The sequence below is a fragment of the Phoxinus phoxinus genome (assembly GCF_949152265.1).
Source record: "Phoxinus phoxinus genome assembly, chromosome: 20".
Classification (NCBI taxonomy): domain Eukaryota; kingdom Metazoa; phylum Chordata; class Actinopteri; order Cypriniformes; family Leuciscidae; genus Phoxinus; species Phoxinus phoxinus.
In genome coordinates this window covers 5,225,140-5,244,734 of record NC_136895.1, presented here as the reverse complement: position 1 = coordinate 5,244,734, position 19,595 = coordinate 5,225,140, and the positions used below count along the sequence as shown (strand labels likewise).

General features: G+C 40.6%; 1 protein-coding gene across 2 annotated transcripts; it reads right to left on the bottom strand.

The window, feature by feature from the left end:
- Positions 1-1,140: 1,140 nt before the first annotated feature.
- Positions 1,141-18,803, bottom strand: mccc1 (methylcrotonyl-CoA carboxylase subunit). Of its 2 annotated transcripts, XM_079594102.1 has the most exons (19): positions 18,493-18,803; positions 18,019-18,062; positions 17,803-17,936; positions 16,565-16,660; positions 16,343-16,464; positions 15,352-15,499; positions 15,159-15,280; positions 14,971-15,082; positions 9,199-9,280; positions 8,657-8,784; positions 7,905-8,088; positions 7,218-7,327; positions 5,930-6,146; positions 5,762-5,848; positions 4,707-4,756; positions 2,920-3,057; positions 2,733-2,840; positions 1,841-1,912; positions 1,141-1,764 (listed from the first exon to the last, which is right to left on the bottom strand). In XM_079594102.1, exons 1-19 carry the CDS (start codon positions 18,546-18,548, stop codon positions 1,639-1,641), a joined length of 2,136 nt encoding a protein of 711 aa, XP_079450228.1. In that variant the 5' UTR covers positions 18,549-18,803; the 3' UTR covers positions 1,141-1,638. The 2 variants fall into 2 exon arrangements, with proteins under 2 accessions (XP_079450228.1, XP_079450229.1); XM_079594103.1 differs by lacking the exons at positions 1,141-1,764; positions 1,841-1,912 and adding an exon at positions 2,395-2,546 and having other exon boundaries at positions 18,493-18,699.
- Between the last annotated feature and the right edge of the window lie 792 nt (positions 18,804-19,595).

The following is a 19,595-nucleotide window of genomic DNA, read 5'->3' as shown; positions in this document are numbered from 1 at the left end:
TTGAACTGAGACACTGAAATCTCTCAAACAACCCTGCTTTACATTTTGATTGACGTCTAAAAACATAATTTACCTCTGAACGTCCCATCGATTGAATGTAACGGCTAATGCCACTTCTGCAACCACATAAATCTGATCCGGATGACGTTTCTTTGTGAGATTCACCATCCTCTCTCCAGGACTTGCCATTGAACATCTATAAATAAATGTATAAGCAATTTAAAGGGGTTTTATTTTAACTCGAATGAGATTTAAAGGTACAATATGTAAGAATTTTGTAATAAAATATCAAAAAACCACTTGCACAGTGTGATATATTTCCTGCAGTTGTACTTACAATGTCCCAAAAGTTCCCAAAGTTTTTTAATTTCAGAGAAATTCCCATTTTAAATAATGTCTCGTCCCCGTTCACTGGTCGCCTGTCACTGACGTAATATCCGCGTTATCCCTGGTTTCCGCTCGTTCTGCCATAGTAACCATGGCGACAGACGTGGACAACTGCGTAACGTCTAGCGGTGCGCTCACGCTGTTGTTGTTTCGTTCAAACATTATGGATCATGACAAGTAGACTTTGGGACAAAAGGAGAACTAAAACGAGGATCAACATCAGCGTGGCGTTTTCGAGACTCCGAGAGCTAGCGTCCGCGACTAACTTCGACTAGACAGAGACGCTCTTACATGTACTTTATTAGACAGAGCAAATGTACATAAAACTAATCAATGTTATATAGCTCAACATGATGAAATGTTAGAATATGGGGGTTTCATGCTGAAAACTGCTTCCTCTCATGCTGATGGGATAGTCATGATGATTGTTGATAAGTTAATTGGTTGGATTATTTGAACGTGCTCCTCCCAAACTTTGTTTAATGAAACATCATATCTAGAGTTACACTTTTTTTTTTCTTCATGTAAAACAAAAGTGCAATATAAATAAACTGAAGTATACTCTATAGTACCAGTTGGTAGTGTTAACTTCCATTAATGGAATCATGAATTTGGATTAAAAACTGAAATAACACAAACACTTACATTTGTTGCATAGTGTAAACAGTAATTAATGTTGGTAAAACAATGAATAAATTCTTGACAGCGGTCAGAATAATTGTGAACTTAAATATTAAAGGTGGAAAATCAAGAGACTTCATAGAAAACCCTTTAATGATGAAGGTTTAAAAGGTTCAGAGATACAGATTCTAGACATTTCCTTCAGGAATCAACCCTACATCAAGGCACATTATTCCCTCAACCGACACACATCAGTGTTAGGTAATGCTTCACACGTGCGCTGTAATATTTCACAAGTAAGGGACTGGAAATAACATGAGCGGATTGGTTTTGTTGAAACGCAAATACTTGTGTGTCTATAGGGAGATGGCAAGCCAGTCCGCAGTCATCTAAGTGTTAATCTTCATCAAAATACGACAACATGGTACAAATAAACCAAGGAACCACAGAAACATAGAGTTATTCGGGAATGAAGTCCACACAAAGAAAGCTACAGGTCACAGGTCTGTGTTTTTAGATAAGAAAGTTTCTAGTTTGCTTTTCAAATCTCAAAAGATCCAAACTAATGTGAGTGCTCCAGGATCTCCAGCCGTGTGTTCGCGGGGTTACTCGGCTCCCGTGTCCGCGGGGTTACTCGGCTCCCGCCGCCGCCTCCTCCTCCTCCATCTCCACCAGCGCTGCGTGCCGGTTGGCCTGCGAGCCCTCCTTGAAGAACACCCGCTTGATGACCCCGGCTTTGGGCGCACGGATGGTGTGCTGCGCAGGAAGAGCACACGGTCAGCTGAGACAGGGACTATACAGAGCACTCGATGAGAACGTGACAGAGCCTCACCTCCATCTTCATGGCATTCATCACCATTAGCGGATCTCCTTTCTGGACCGAGTCTCCAGCCTTGACCAGCACCTGCAGACACAGCAGATAGATAGATAGATATAGTTTATAGATAGATAGATAGATAGATATAGTTTATAGATAGATAGATAGATAGATATAGTTTATAGATAGATAGATATAGTTTACATAGATAGATAGATATAGTTTATAGATAGATAGAGATAGATAGATAGATAGATAGATATAGTTTATAGATAGATAGATAGATATAGTTTAGATAGATAGATATAATTTATGGATGGATGGATGGATGGATGGATGGATGGATGGATGGATAGATGGATGGATGGATGGATAGATGCACGCTCTACTGAACCAGACTGAGGAACAGTTCGGCTGACAAAGAGATTAAAGAGCCCCTATTATACTATTTAAAAGGTTCCTGATTTTGTTTTGATTGGTCTACTCTGCTCTGATTGGTCAGATGACCCAGTCTGTTGTGATTGGTCTACTCTGCTCTGATTGGTCAGATGGCCCAGTCTGTTGTGATTGGTCTGCTCTGCTCTGATTGGTCAGATGGCCCAGTCTGTTGTGATTGGTCAACAGCACATGTCAGAAGCGAAATGCCAATCTGAATTTCAGCTCTGGATCTTCCTCAGTTCTTGTTAGTTTCACCGTATCAATTCCAGCTCAAGTCCTCATCCTTATGAAGTGCATTAAAGTGGATTCAGAAAAGCATAACGGGGCACTTTAAGAACATTTTGGCTGTACATGTGACCTTTTTTACACATAATGTTCAGTATTCTATGATTCTTGACACACTACTCTAGTCCTGCACACTATAGAGGATGTACAGTACACACACTTCAACCACAGCTGCCTTAAATACCTTTTCAATAGTGCCGGTCATGGGTGCAACAGCGCCACCCTGTGCACTGGCGCCACTCACACCAACCAGGAACTTGGGCACGGGCACATCCACCTGAGCACTTCCCTCCTAGAAGAGAACACAACAAGATCATCCAAAGCCTTGACATGAAAGCTGGAGCGTAATTCAAAGGGTGAAAGAAACCCACCATAGAAAAGATGTGCACAGTGTTATCCAGAATGACGAGTTTGGGTCGGGACAGAACCCCATCCACCGAGCAGCACAGGAAGGTCACGCCCCCCTCCAGCTGCAGCTCCCCTGACACGAGGAACACCTGACCTCCCGTCTAACAACCAAAACCCACACAGAGACCGTAGTGACCGGTTATATTAGTGACCGGTTATATTAGTGACCGGCTATATTAGTGACCGGCTATATTAGTGACCGGCTATATTAGTGACCGGCTATATTAGTGACCGGCTATATTAGTGACCGGCTATATTAGTGACCGGTTATATTAGTGACCGGTTATATTAGTGACCGGCTATATTAGTGACCGGTTATATTAGTGACCGGTTATATTAGTGACCGGTTATATTAGTGACCGGCTATATTAGTGACCGGTTATATTAGTGACCGGCTATATTAGTGACCGGTTATATTAGTGACCGGCTATATTAGTGACCGGCTATATTAGTGGCCGGCTATATTAGTGACCGGTTATATTAGTGACCGGCTATATTAGTGACCGGCTATATTAGTGACCGGCTATATTAGTGACCGGTTATATTAGTGACCGGCTATATTAGTGACCGGTTATATTAGTGACCGGCTATATTAGTGACCGGTTATATTAGTGACCGGCTATATTAGTGACCGGTTATATTAGTGACCGGTTATATTAGTGACCGGCTATATTAGTGACCGGTTATATTAGTGACCGGCTATATTAGTGACCGGCTATATTAGTGACCGGCTATATTAGTGACCGGCTATATTAGTGACCGGCTATATTAGTGACCGGTTATATTAGTGACCGGCTATATTAGTGACCGGTTATATTAGTGACCGGCTATATTAGTGACCGGTTATATTAGTGACCGGCTATATTAGTGACCGGCTATATTAGTGACCGGTTATATTAGTGACCGGCTATATTAGTGACCGGTTATATTAGTGACCGGCTATATTAGTGACCGGTTATATTAGTGACCGGTTATATTAGTGACCGGTTATATTAGTGACCGGTTATATTAGTCACCGGCTATATTAGTGACCGGTTATATTAGTGACCGGCTATATTAGTGACCGGCTATATTAGTGACCGGCTATATTAGTGACCGGTTATATTAGTGACCGGTTATATTAGTGACCGGCTATATTAGTGACCGGTTATATTAGTGACCGGCTATATTAGTGACCGGTTATATTAGTGACCGGCTATATTAGTGACCGGTTATATTAGTGACCGGCTATATTAGTGACCGGTTATATTAGTGACCGGCTATATTAGTGACCGGTTATATTAGTGACCGGTTATATTAGTGACCGGCTATATTAGTGACCGGTTATATTAGTGACCGGTTATATTAGTGACCGGTTATATTAGTGACCGGCTATATTAGTGACCGGCTATATTAGTGACCGGCTATATTAGTGACCGGCTATATTAGTGACCGGCTATATTAGTGACCGGCTATATTAGTGACCGGTTATATTAGTGACCGGCTATATTAGTGACCGGCTATATTAGTGACCGGCTATATTAGTGACCGGCTATATTAGTGACCGGTTATATTAGTGACCGGTTATATTAGTGACCGGTTATATTAGTGACCGGTTATATTAGTGACCGGTTATATTAGTGACCGGTTATATTAGTGCATGACACTCGTTGTTCCGACTGAGACTGTGAAATCTCGGACAAAAACCTTCTTTTTGATTTGGCAATGCAGATGTGCATCATCATCTTTACAGTCTAAAAACATAACGTACCTCCATACTGTACGTCCCATCTGGATTGAACGTAACAGCTAATGCCACTTCTGTAAAAGAAATAATACAATTAGTTAAATATCATCTGAGTGAATCTGACAGAGGCTAAAAAAGTAAAGAAAACTAAGCCTATTTAGGATTTTATTTTGCATTGTGGCATTATTTTATATGACAATTATGCATATTTCCTACCCAGCTTTTAATTATTGTCATTCATAAAACTGTAACACACACACAAACATTTTAAAACTGTAAAGTATGCATTACTATATATATATATATATATTACACAGAAAGTGCCTCTAATCAAGTGAATAACTAAATTAGTTAACATGAACTAACACTAAAACCAATTTCTTACGCATTTATTAATCTCAGTTAATGTTAATCTGGACATGCACTAAAACGTGATTAAAATCAAAAGTTGTATCAGTTAACATTAGTTAATGAACAGTTAGTACTTAAGTACAGTAATGAATCATTGTTGCTCATTGTTAGTTAATGCATTAACTAACCTTAACTATTGGAACCTTAAGAGTAGTCTTACCAATATTTAAAAAACATTAACTATACATATAAATATACACAATATAGCCTACACTTATATGTAATAGCACCCTCTACCGCAGAACAGCGAACATATTAATTGCCGGAAACTTCTGTCAATAGCGGGGAAAGAGTTAATTGAACCCTGACCTTTCCCAAATGTGTGACATTAATCAGAACATATATAACTAAACCACTGAATAAATCTTGATTGTGTGAAAATAATATTGCAATATAAACCCTGCATTATATAAAGCCATGCATCAGCTTGCGGTAATGATTGGCAAGACGTGCTAATTATTCAAATATGCAGACTGAGAAATGTACATAGTAATTACAGAAGTAATGTAACAATAATTATCAGTGAAAGTGTGAAACTCCAGCACAGATATGATCTTAATTACTGAATACATCCTATACAAATCTACAAGAATATTTATGGATGATGTTCCTGTAGATTTGTGTGTGTGTGTGTGTGTGTGTGTGTGTGTGTGTGTGTGTGTACTCACTGTTGTCCCCCAGCTGCAGTGTCAGGCTCCTGCAGTGCAGGACATTGAGTCGTCTCCCGTTACTGGAGGCAAACGGTGAGTACATGTCTGCAAGAGGAAGCTCAGGTTAGCATCTCACACACACGCGTCACACACACGTCACGGACATCATCAGTGAGGCGTTCTCACCGCCAGACTGGTCCCTGTACTGCTCGGTGTGCCGCTTCTCTCGGAGCAGCAGACCCAGCGCGGCCTGGCACAGCACCGCGCCGCACGGGCTCCGGGCCGCGGGGAACAGCTGCAAGTAGTGCTGCGGGATGAAGCTGGTGTGCACGTTCCCCGCCGCGAACTCCGGATGCCCCGAAAGACTCAGCAGGAAGTCGATGTTGGTGTTGAGACCCACAATCTGTCAAATGTACATTTGTTAAACCAACCCATGAACGCAAAAATACATGTGTAGCACACTTCGCACATGAGTAACATGCGGTTTTGGAACAGTTTCCATGTGATCACGTGTGGAATACATCATAAGTGGACAGCATTGCTGAGTATTTCCTCCTTAAAACTGCAGTGAACCAAAGACAGTCTCAAAAACACGGTGTGAAATCGCTGGTGTTTCTGACGTCACACACTACCTTGTAACCAATCAGATCAACGTGTGATCGTCAACCAGTGGATCTCTGAGTGAGTGAGTGAGTGGAGGCGGGGCTCATTTGCATATTCATAAAACTGTGTATACTAAATGAAGCAAGCGTGTCGAGTTACATTCAAGATATTTTAAGGCATGAATATTTTTTTTCCAAGTAAAAATGTCATTTTGTTAATCAGATGATTAAACATTTTAAAATAGGGCCTATACAATAAAACTATTGATTATGGGGGATTTTAAGGGATAAAGTCATTAAACAGCTTTTCTCCATGATTATGGGGGCAAGATATATTTATTTGAGATTAAACTGTTTTGAAATCTTACTCGTTTATTATCTTATAATCCATGTACAAAACAATCCTGGCAAGAAGATAAACACAGCAACAATATTACAGTACTACTAATAATCAAGTCCTCTGATTTTATTTTCAATACAGTCGAAAAAATACAACATTAGTATGAAGCAGAGCGAGGCTTCAGATACCCGGATGTTATTCAGCGTTGCTATTGACGACGGTTGTTATCGGGGAATAACACGCCTCGGACTGACCAATCAGAATCAAGTATTCCAGAGAGCCGTGTAATAATTAAGAAATAAACTGCAGATGACAATAACACTGCATTACTCTACTATATAGAAGTACTTCTGTATCTGTATTACTGCAGTATTGACCATGAACAATGGAGCTTTTCGCTAATGTGACCAAACCGTAGGAACTTTTGAAGGGGGTGTTAACACACAAACAAAAAAAATGTTTGTTACTTGAAATAAATGAGATGCTAAAGATAGTAAAACATCAGTGCTTGTGGATGAGAACGTGTGCTTACATTGTATTGCCGTAGACAGTATCTGAGTCTCTTCAGGGCAGCGGAGCGATCTTCTCCCCAAACCACCAGTTTAGCGATCATGGGGTCGTAATGGGCAGACACTTCATCACCTTAGACATGATGAACACACATACAGCATTACCAACCAACACTGAACTAAATCATACGTGACCCTGGACCACAAAACCAGTCACATGTCGCATGGGTTTATCTGTGGCAATAGCCAACGATACATTGTGTGGGTCAAAATTATAGATTTTTCTTTTACAGACCTCGGCTCCATTGACTACCATAGTATATTTTTTCTCCTATTATGGTAGTCAATGGAGATCTGCTTGGTTACAAACGTTCTTCAAAATATCTTCCTTTCTGTCCAGCAGAACAAAGACATTTACACAATGACAGCATTTTCATTTTTGGGTGAACTATCCCTTTAAGAGTGAATTTCACAAGCCGACTCTGAAAGTGCACCCCAAAATCAATCACTCGATAAATAAACAAAAATGAATCGACTAATAATTATTTGCATTACGAAAATATGCACATACTGTATACCTCCCAAAATATTACCATGACACAAAAACAACTAATATTAAATATTTGAATGTGGGGAAGAAATATGATTTAAACTATAAAAGAAAGGCCATTTGAACACATTAAGTGACTCTGTACTATGAGGTGAAGCACCTTCTCGGACGCCGGTCTCGATGCGCGTGCACGGGTCGCCCGGCGGGGTGGACAGGTGTCGCAGGGGTCCCGCTCCGGGGAGGAAGTCGTTACTGGGGTCTTCAGCGTATATTCTGGCTTCAAACGAATGACCCCGCAACACGATCTGCTCCTGCGTGAGGGGCAACTTCTCCCCCGCTGCCACCTGAGCGACACAAACACCACACCAGTCTGAATATAGTGACATGTTATTGCATCAGGTGTTATTGTGACCCCTAGTGGACAAATCTGCAATGACTGCACTGTATTACTGGGGAAATAAGTGATCCTGGACCACAAAACCAGTCACATGGGTCAATTTTTTTAAATTGAAATGTATATATAATCTGAAAACTGAATAAATAAGCTTTCCATTGATGTGTGGTTTATTAGGATGTATATTTGGTCGAGATACAACTATTGAAAATCTGGAATCTGAGGGTGCAAAAAAATCAAAACATTGAGAAAATCTGCTTTAAAGTTGTGCATTTTTTGTTCACGATTGTGCTGCATTCACTCACAAACATAAATGTTTTATATATTTACGGTAGTAAATTTACTAAATATCTTCATGGAACATGATCTTAATATCCTCATGATTTCTGGCATAAAAGAAAAATCTATAATTTTGACCCATATAATGTATAGTTGCTATTTCCACAGATATACCCGTGCGACTCCAGACTGGGTTTGTGATCCAGGGTCACATATATCGATATCTTAAGTAGTCTTACACGCAGTTGCCACTCCACCAGGTCTGTTCCCGTGATCATCTCCGAGACGGGATGCTCCACCTGCAGACGCGTGTTCATCTCCATGAAGTAGAAGTTGTGCTGCGCGTCCATGATGAACTCCACTGTTCCTGTTCAGGCAGAAATTACAATTCTGTCATCATTGACTCATCAATGGTCAATAAAACTGTTTTATTATACAGTCAATATAACGGTTTTATCTACAGTGGACATGTATGAAATCAATGCCCTGTTCTGTAACAGAAATTATTTTTTTTATTTAAAACCCCATGACGTTTTCCTGAGATGTTGGTTTATTAACAATACAATTTGAAAAGTAGTCCGATTTAAATTATAATTACAATATATTATCATATTTCCAAAAGAGTGCTACATTTGATCACTAAATTAATGTCAGACATTTTTAAAGACCAAGGAGAAGTTGTTTTCATGGTTAAACCTTTACATTTTGAATGGTTGTGTACATATTGTCATCACACTAATGCTGTCATCAGCTGAAACGTATCACATGACATCATCATCACCTGCTCCAACATAGTTGACTGCTTTGGCGGCCCGCACTGCGGCCTCTCCGAGCTTCTGCCGGACCTCAGGACTGATGCCTGGCTGTAGACACACACACACACACCAAGCCAGGTCAGTTACATTAAACTGATAGTTCATCCAAAAATGTAGATTACCCCCATGATTTACTCTCAAGCCTCAAGCCATCCTAGGTGTATATAACTTTCTTCTTTCAGACGATTACAATCAGGGTTATATTAAAAAATGCTTTATAATGGCAGTGAATGAATGTTTTGGTTTTGAAGTCCATAAAAGTGCATCTATCCATGATAAAAGTGCATCTATCCATGATAAAAGTGCATCTATTCATGATAAAAGTGCATCTATCCATGATAAAAGTGCATCTATTCATGATAAAAGTGCATCTATCCATCATAAAAGTGCGTCTATCCATGATAAAAGTACGTCTATCCATCATAAAAGTGCATCTATCCATCATAAAAGTGCATCTATCCATGATAAAAGTGCATCTATTCATGATAAAAGTGCATCTATCCATCATAAAAGTGTGTCTATCCATGATAAAAGTGCATCTATCCATCATAAAAGTGCATCTATCCATCATAAAAGTGCATCTATACATGATAAAAGTGCATCTATACATGATAAAAGTGCATCTATACATGATAAAAGTGCATCTATACATGATAAAAGTGCATCTATCCATCATAAAAGTGCATCTATTCATGATAAAAGTGCATCTATCCATCATAAAAGTGCGTCTATCCATGATAAAAGTGCATCTATCCATCATAAAAGTGCATCTATTCATGATAAAAGTGCATCTATTCATGATAAAAGTGCATCTATCCATGATAAAAGTGCATCTATCCATGATAAAAGTGCATCTATTCATGATAAAAGTGCATCTATCCATCATAAAAGTGTGTCTATCCATGATAAAAGTGCATCTATCCATCATAAAAGTGCATCTATCCATCATAAAAGTGCATCTATACATGATAAAAGTGCATCTATACATGATAAAAGTGCATCTATACATGATAAAAGTGCATCTATACATGATAAAAGTGCATCTATCCATCATAAAAGTGCATCTATTCATGATAAAAGTGCATCTATCCATCATAAAAGTGCGTCTATCCATGATAAAAGTGCATCTATCCATCATAAAAGTGCATCTATTCATGATAAAAGTGCATCTATTCATGATAAAAGTGCATCTATCCATGATAAAAGTGCATCTATCCATCATAAAAGTGCATCTATTCATGATAAAAGTGCATCTATACATGATAAAAGTGCATCTATCCATCATAAAAGTGCGTCTATCCATGATAAAAGTGCATCTATCCATGATAAAAGTGCATCTATACATGATAAGTGCATCTATCCATGATAAAAGTGCATCTATCCATGATAAAAGTGCATCTGTCAATGATATAAAAGTGCATCTATCCATGATAAAAGTGCATCTATCCATGATAAAAGTGCATCTATACATGATAAAAGTGCATCTATACATGATAAAAGTGCATCTGTCCATCATAAAAGTGCATCTGTCCATGATAAAAGTGCATCTATCCATGATAAAAGTGCATCTCTCCATGATAAAAGTGCATCTATACATGATAAAAGTGCATCTATTCATGATAAAAGTGCATCTCTCCATGATAAAAGTGCATCTATACATGATAAAAGTGCATCTATTCATGATAAAAGTGCATCTATACATGATAAAAGTGCATCTATACATGATAAAAGTGCATCTATACATGATAAAAGTGCATCTATCCATCATAAAAGTGCATCTATTCATGATAAAAGTGCATCTATCCATCATAAAAGTGCGTCTATCCATGATAAAAGTGCATCTGTCCATCATAAAAGTGCATCTATACATGATAAAAGTGCATCTGTCCATCATAAAAGTGCATCTATCCATGATAAAAGTGCATCTGTCCATGATAAAAGTGCATCTATCCATGATAAAAGTGCATCTCTCCATGATAAAAGTGCATCTATACATGATAAAAGTGCATCTGTCCATCATAAAAGTGCATCTATCCATGATAAAAGTGCATCTATTCATCATAAAAGTGCATCTATCCATCATAAAAGTGCATCTATACATGATAAAAGTGCATCTATCCATGATAAAAGTGCATCTATCCATGATAAAAGTGCATCTATCCATGATAAAAGTGCATCTATACATGATAAAAGTGCATCTGTCCATCATAAAAGTGCATCTATCCATGATAAAAGTGCATCTGTCCATGATAAAAGTGCATCTATCCATGATAAAAGTGCATCTCTCCATGATAAAAGTGCATCTATACATGATAAAAGTGCATCTATTCATGATAAAAGTGCATCTATTCATGATAAAAGTGCATCTATTCATGATAAAAGTGCATCTATACATGATAAAAGTGCATCTATCCATCATAAAAGTGCATCTATTCATGATAAAAGTGCATCTATCCATCATAAAAGTGCGTCTATCCATGATAAAAGTGCATCTATCCATGATAAAAGTGCATCTATACATGATAAAAGTGCATCTATCCATGATAAAAGTGCATCTATCCGTGATAAAAGTGCATCTGTCCATGATATAAAAGTGCATCTATCCATCATAAAAGTGCATCTGTCCGTGATAAAAGTGCATCTGTCCGTGATAAAAGTGCATCTGTCCATGATATAAAAGTGCATCTATCCATGATAAAAGTGCATCTATCCATGATAAAAGTGCATCTATACATGATAAAAGTGCATCTGTCCATCATAAAAGTGCATCTATACATGATAAAAGTGCATCTATCCATCATAAAAGTGCATCTATACATGATAAAAGTGCATCTATCCATCATAAAAGTGCATCTATACATGATAAAAGTGCATCTATCCATGATAAAAGTGCATCTATCCATGATAAAAGTGCATCTATACATGATAAAAGTGCATCTGTCCATCATAAAAGTGCATCTATACATGATAAAAGTGCATCTATCCATCATAAAAGTGCATCTATCCATCATAAAAGTGCATCTATACATGATAAAAGTGCATCTATCCATGATAAAAGTGCATCTGTCCGTGATAAAAGTGCATCTATCCATGATAAAAGTGCATCTACCCATGATAAAAGTGCATCTATCCATCATAAAAGTGCATCTATTCATCATAAAAGTGCATCTTCTGAAAAATCAGTCTGTGGGACTGCCAATAGACCAGCTTGTGAGGAGCGTAAATGACGCTTGGGTGTGTATAAAGTTAAAAGTGCATAAAGATACTGAGGGGCCAGGCCATGCAAATTATTTAATTTACTGTGAGATGACTGTGCAGCTGCAAAGCCACAACACCTTCTAGAATTTTAGCAAGAAACGGAAGATTTGATATAGGGCGATAATTATTTAAGTTATCCAAATCTGCATCATGCTTCTTAGGAACAGCAGCAGTTTTCAATGCTACTGGGACAACACCAGTGAGCAAAGATTCATTAAAGGGATACTTCACCTCTGGAAAGATAAATGTGTATTTAAAATGGGTCATTCATGTACCGGTAGTAGAAATGTGAAATTATTTTTGAATTTGGAGCCTTCTAGACTGAGAAAAGCCAGAAAATGTATTTTTGGCTTATGGGGATGAAAGACAACAACTCCCAGAATGCACTTGCTTCGCTGCCCTACGAGGCCACGCCTACCAGTAAGAGCACAGTTAAACAACAAGGCTAGGCTACTAATGAGTCTCTGTGAGTCTGCCCGGGATTCTGAGATCGCCAAAAATGTCCAGGATTCGGCTTCTGCGTTCTACAGCCGCCATTCATCATGTTCACTGCGGCGAGCGGGACGAGGCTGACGGCCGCGGGAGAACGGCGAGCGGGACGAGACTGACGGCCGCGGGAGAACGGCGAGCGGGACGAGACTGACGGCCGCGGGAGAACGGCGAGCGGGACGAGACTGCCGGCCGCGGGAGAACGGCGAGCGGGACGAGGCTGACGGCCGCGGGAGAACGGCGAGCGGGACGAGACTGCCGGCCGCGGGAGAACGGCGAGCGGGACGAGACTGCCGGCCGCGGGAGAACGGCGAGCGGGACGAGACTGCCGGCCGCGGGAGAACGGCGAGCGGGACGAGGCTGACTGCCGCGGGAGAACGGCGAGCGGGACGAGGCTGACGGCGGCGGGAGAACGGCGAGCGGGACGAGACTGACGGCCGCGGGAGAACAGCGAGCGGGACGAGACTGATGGCCGCGGGAGAACGACGAGTGGGACGAGACTGACGGCCTCGGGAGAACGGCGAGCGGGACGAGGCTGACGGCGGCGGGAGAACGGCGAGCGGGACGAGACTGACGGCCGCGGGAGAACGGCGAGCGGGACGAGGCTGACGGCCGCGGGAGAACGGCGAGCGGGACGAGGCTGACGGCCGCGGGAGAACGGCGAGCGGGACGAGGCTGACGGCCGCGGGAGAACGGCGAGCGGGACGAGACTGACGGCCGCGGGAGAACGGCGAGCGGGACGAGACTGACGGCCGCGGGAGAACGGCGAGCGGGACGAGGCTGACGGCCGCGGGAGAACGGCGAGCGGGACGAGGCTGACGGCCGCGGGAGAACAGCGCGCGGGACGAGGCTGACGGCCGCGGGAGAACGGCGAGCGGGACGAGGCTGACGGCCGCGGGAGAACGGCGAGCGGGACGAGACTGACGGCCGCGGGAGAACGGCGAGCGGGACGAGGCTGACGGCTGACGTAATTACTGATGAGCGGCACCTGTGAGACGCACCGATCTCGTATCTCTCACGGAGGAGCGGGATTTTTTTTAGCAATGTTAAAATGCACATCAACCGATCACTTGTTTAGCGTTCATGTAAACACTACATTCAGATTCACCAATCGGGATGAATTCAGTTAGATTGAAACACAAGGTGTGCATGTAAACAATGAATGCGACTGCAGAAAGCAAAAGCCGAATCCCGGACATTTTGGACGATCTCGACGGCCGGACATGTCCGGGAAAAGAGGATGGTAACCGCTACTACTCAGCTTTCTCCACAGAATAAGAGCCTGTTAGCTTAGCTTCCAAAGATGGCTGACACTGTTTGTACATTCTGTGAGTGAGATCCTCCCTCTATGGGGCGAGCTGAGAACATGCGGATCTAGCGCCTCCTACTGGCTGTAGTCTCTAGCCTCTGGCCAAAAAATCCTACGATGACGTAAAATGGCGATTTTTGCGTCATCTGAGGATTTTTTCCAGACAAAAAATACATAAATCTCTCGTCTCAGGGGGACGTGAGGGAGGGAAGCACGGTAATTCAAAAATACTACAGGTTTTCTACTGATACAAAGCTTAATGCTAAATCCTGAAGTATCCCTTTAACAATGCCAAGAACAGCTGGGCACAGTGAGTCCAAACAATCAATTTCAATTCAATTTCAGAAAAGGATGTGCCAGAGAAACTAGACAAGCATAGTGCAGAAGAGGAAACTGGTGTTGCATGAAAAATTGTATAAACATTGTCAATTTGAGCTAAAGAAATGAAGAAAATCATAACACAACTGATCTGAGACAGGCCGAGAGGTACCAACGTTAACATTGAGATGAAAGAGATGCCGAGGATCCATTATAAAGCTTGGAAGAGCCAGGACATTTTTTAATAATTAACTTTGATTGTGTTCATCTGAAAGTAGAAAGTCATATACACCTAGGATGACTTGAAGGGGAGTAAAACATTTTTGGATGAGCTCTCCCTTTAACACCGAGTAAAGAGTCTTACCCCGGGAGCTTCCTCTATGATCTTCTGGTGTCGTCTCTGGACGCTACAGTCTCTATCGAACAGATAGACCGCATCCCCATACTGGTCTCCGAACACCTGCACCTCCACGTGTCTAACACACACACACACACGTCACATCACACACATCAAACTACGTGAGTGACGCATGCCAGATAAACCAAACAGACCTGGGCCTTTCCACAAACTTCTCCACCAGCATCACGTCGTCGTTGAAGGACTTGCGCGCTTCTCTCCGAGCGGATTCCAGCTGCTCCGGGAACTCTGCTTCCGAGTGTGCGGTCCGCATCCCCTGTGGGATCAAGCAGCGGTGTCAGACGAGTGTGTAACACTACACCATCATTCAGCGGAAACACACGCCACCTTTCCTCCGCCGCCGCGCACTGCTTTGATCATCACAGGGTAACCAATCCTGGCCGCCTCGCTCTGAAGCCTCTCGTCTGATTGGTCCTCGCCATGGTAACCCTCAATGATTGGCACGCCTGCAGCGGACATGATGTGTTTGGATGTGCTAAAACACAACAAACAAAGATGTGTTTCTACTGCATAAATGGAAATGAAAGACTTTAATGTTGGTTAGACAAACTTTGCTTCTGGTAGTTTAGCGTACTTTTTAAAAAATAGTACTTATATAATAATACACCTTAAAAGAATATACTTAAGTGTGAACTGATTGTAATATTAAATGTAATTAGAGTGCGTTTAAGCAGGAGTTAAAAACATCTTCTTTAAATGTAATTTCATAATTCTATATTGTCTTTTAAATATGGTTAAAGTGTTGTGGACTGTACTGTTAAGTATTTTTAGCATTATTTAGTATTATGTGATATTAAAAAGTAGATTTTTTATATATTTTAATGTCATTTCTATTCAAATTTGTATGTCATGTATTTGTAAATACATATTTGTCATGATGAAGTTGTAATTTAGTACATTTAAAATGCACTTTAAAATGTATTACTGAATAAAACACAACAGTTAAAAATATTTCACTTCTAGTGCATTAAGCACTTCTTTAAAGCATGAAAAAACGATTAAAACAATGAGTTAAAATGTACTTTACACAAACTTTTCTTTTGAGTGCACTTTTTAAAAGAGTACTTAAGTGTGTTCAGAAACAGTTTTGAGAGTGTACTTTACGTACACTCAAGTGGCATATTTCAGTAATATTATATTATCTGCAAGTAGTTTTTAGAAATATACTTTTTAAGATTTGAAGTAAAAGTGCACATTCAACACAATTCAGCACACTTCTTTTTCACAAGAGTCGCTTAAGCTTTTCTAGGGTGCAGTTATTATTACACAGACAAATAACATGTTTTTGCAAGTGTTATTATGATCAAAATAACTGTACCTTTTGATTCCCATGTCCCGGATGGCTGATGACGGTGGGCCGATGAAGATGATGCCTTCTTGTTTGCACAGTTCAGCAAACTCTGTATTTTCCGACAGGAAACCATATCCAGGATGGACCGCCTTCCCAAAACCACAATTTAAAAAAAAGAGAGATTATCAAATGATATATATATATAATGAAAAGTCGTGTTGAGAAAGGCATGTCTGGAGGTCAGCACACCTGTGCGCAGGATCTCTTGGCCACGTCCAGGATCTTGTCCATGCACAGGTAGCTCTGCTGAGACGCCGCTGGCCCGATATGATACGCCTCATCCGCCTGAGTCACAGAGGAGACATCACTACTGTTTAAAGGAACACGCCGACTTTCTGGGACTTGAGCTTATTCCCCGTATCCCCCAGAGTTAGATAAGTCCACACACACCCTTCTCATCTCCGTGCGTGCCGTAACTCTATCTGACGCACCCACCGCTAGCCTAGCTTAGCACAAAGACTGGAGGTAAATGGCTCCAGCTAGCATACTGCTCCCAATAAGTGACAAAATAGCACCAACATTTTCCTCTTTACATGTTGTGATTTGTATAGTCACAGCGTGTGCAAATAACAAGGTCACATGAGACACAGTCATCTTCTAACCGTATACACACTGGGAACTATATTCTCAGAAGGCGAAGCACTGCTACTTCTGTGGAGGGATTTGCTTGCAGCGCCTGAGAAGCCCCGCGGTGAGGAGACGAGAGTTCGCTCAGTGTTGCGCTAATCACTCCGCAGAAATAGCAGTGCTTCGCCTTCTGAGAATATAGTTCCCAGTATGTATACGGTTAGAAGATGACTGTCTCATGTGACCTTGTTATTTGCACATGTAAATAGGAAAATGTTGGTGCTATTTTGTCACTTATTGGGAGCAGTATGCTAGCTGGAGCCGTTTACCTCCAGTCTTTGTGCTAAGCTAGGCTAGCGGTGGGTGCGTCAGACAGAGTTACGCCACGCACGGAGATGAGAAGGGTATGTATGGACTTATCTAACTCTGGGGGATACGGGGAATAAGCTCAAGTCCCAAAAAGTCGGCGTGTTCCTTGAATGTGTTTGAAGGAAGTCTCTTCTGCTCACCCAGGCTGAATTTATTTTATTAAAAATACAGTAAAAACAGTAATATTGTGGATTATTATTACAATGAAAAATTGCTGTTTTCTATGGGAAAATATAGTGAACTGAAATGTATTCTGAAATGTAAACTACTCTCTGATAAGGAAAATACATTTGAATTCAGAAATTAAAAACTTAGTTATCATAGAACAGGAGTATTCAAGTCAATGTATGTAATGTGAGAATTGCATTTTGTATATTTGGAATCCCATATCGTTGACTCCATCCACACGTTCAATCCATCTACCCATCAAACCCTTAGGAGGTGTGTGTGTGTGTGTGTGTAGTTGGTGTTAGTCCGCAGTGTTTCCTCACCATGGCCACATGCATGGCCTCTCTGTCTGCATCACTGTACACGGCCACAGAGCGAACGCCCATCTTCCTCGCCGTCCGCATCACACGGCACGCGATCTCTCCTCTGTTAGCAATGAGGACCTTCTCAATCCGGCCTGTGAGAGAGACACACCACTGTTAATAATAATCATAATCATAATAATGATAATAATAGCATCCCCATGACAGGTCTCTTACCCACTGATGCATGTCTGAAGGATCCTCTGGTCCAGATCAGAGTCCTGCAGTCAAGAGAGAACCAGTAGCTTGTGTAGTAAACAGTGTCAAGTGCAAACACATCTGCAGAGGTCATGACCTCTCCGTTTAAGGTCAAACATGCAGATCTATCGCTTAATAACACAGCAAAACATCCCACACATATATTCATAACTGTTCACTATGCTCATCTTCAGTCACCTTGCACAAAATACACATTCATAAACAATCACACATTATTTTTGACCTATATATGACTTCACATCAGAATTTAGACAAAGATATTAGTGCAATGAGTCTCGAAGGTCCGAAATATCTAAGTTACTTTACTTAAAGTTTGAATGTCATACTTCTGACAGACCGGCTGATGCAGACACTGAACTCTAAACACAGACAACTTCGATGAACACCTATATTTGTTGTTTAAATGATATAATAAAGTAGCTTGTGACTTACAGCAGATGTTTGTTTATATCTCTGTTGATATGAGTTTTCAGAAACACTGCGGCCATGTTCACTGTGTTAGCGATTGACAAGTGTAACTAACAGTTGCTCGACTCCTGCCCTAAAACAGCGCATTTATTTAATATATCTCATGGGTTTTACTGTTCCATTATCATAACATTCATGGATTATTTCCAAACATGTATACGCTGTCTAACTAATCCGTGTGAAATGGCATTAAACCGATCATATAAGTGGTGCTACCCTGCTACGTGTAGCGGCAGCAATTGCGAACACATTAAGTTTGTCCTCTTTATGTTACCGTACTTACAGCAGCCAATCAGAAGAGAGAGATTGGAGGCGGGGACTGACGTATGTGTAGGGATTATGGGAAATGAAGTCAAAACAAAAAGAGGTTTCACTTAACATAGGCCTACTTGCCAGCATAATGAATGTATATTCACAACAGATTTAAAGCCTATATATATATATATATATATATATATATATATATATATATATATATATATATATATATATATATATATATATATATATATATATATATATATATATTATAACATAATAGTGTGGCTTTAAATCTGTCATGAATATAAATTCACACACACACACACACACACACCGGCCACAATGTGGCGCAAATGGTATATAACCTAAATGAATCAGGAGCCGGTGTCATATCAGAGCTATCAAATCAGTTTAAATATATTTTAAATTGGTTAGTAGAAGTAGGGAAATGTTACATAGAATGAGTAGTTTGTGTTTTATCAGATGCAAACGGCTCCCACAAAGAAATAACTAATAAAAGGTAAATAGTAAATAAGACATTAATATTTTTTTTCTATAACTTGATGGATTAGTTTATTCAAATAAGTTTTGATAAATAGTGGACTGAAGATAAGTGTGTGTGTGTGTGTGTGTGTGTGTGTGTGTGTGTGTGTGTGTGTGTGTTTGCCAGCCTGTTTTTTAAAATGTATAAGGAAACAAACAAAATATTTCTTGTTCAGAGCAATAAACATACTGATTGAAGATTAAAAGATAAAATAAAATAAAAAATGATTGCACAACTGTCCTGTAGGTGGCGGTATGCACTA

Coding starts and splice junctions, on each gene's coding strand:
- mccc1 (XM_079594102.1), bottom strand. CDS start 18,548: ATGGCCGCAGTGTTTCTGAAAACTCATATCAACAGAGATATAAACAAA. Junction 18,063..18,492: donor GATATAAACAAACATCTGCT/GTAAGTCACAAG, acceptor TCTTGACTGCAG/GACTCTGATCTGGACCAGAG. Junction 15,083..15,158: donor AAGTTTGTGGAAAGGCCCAG/GTCTGTTTGGTT, acceptor TGTGTGTGTTAG/ACACGTGGAGGTGCAGGTGT.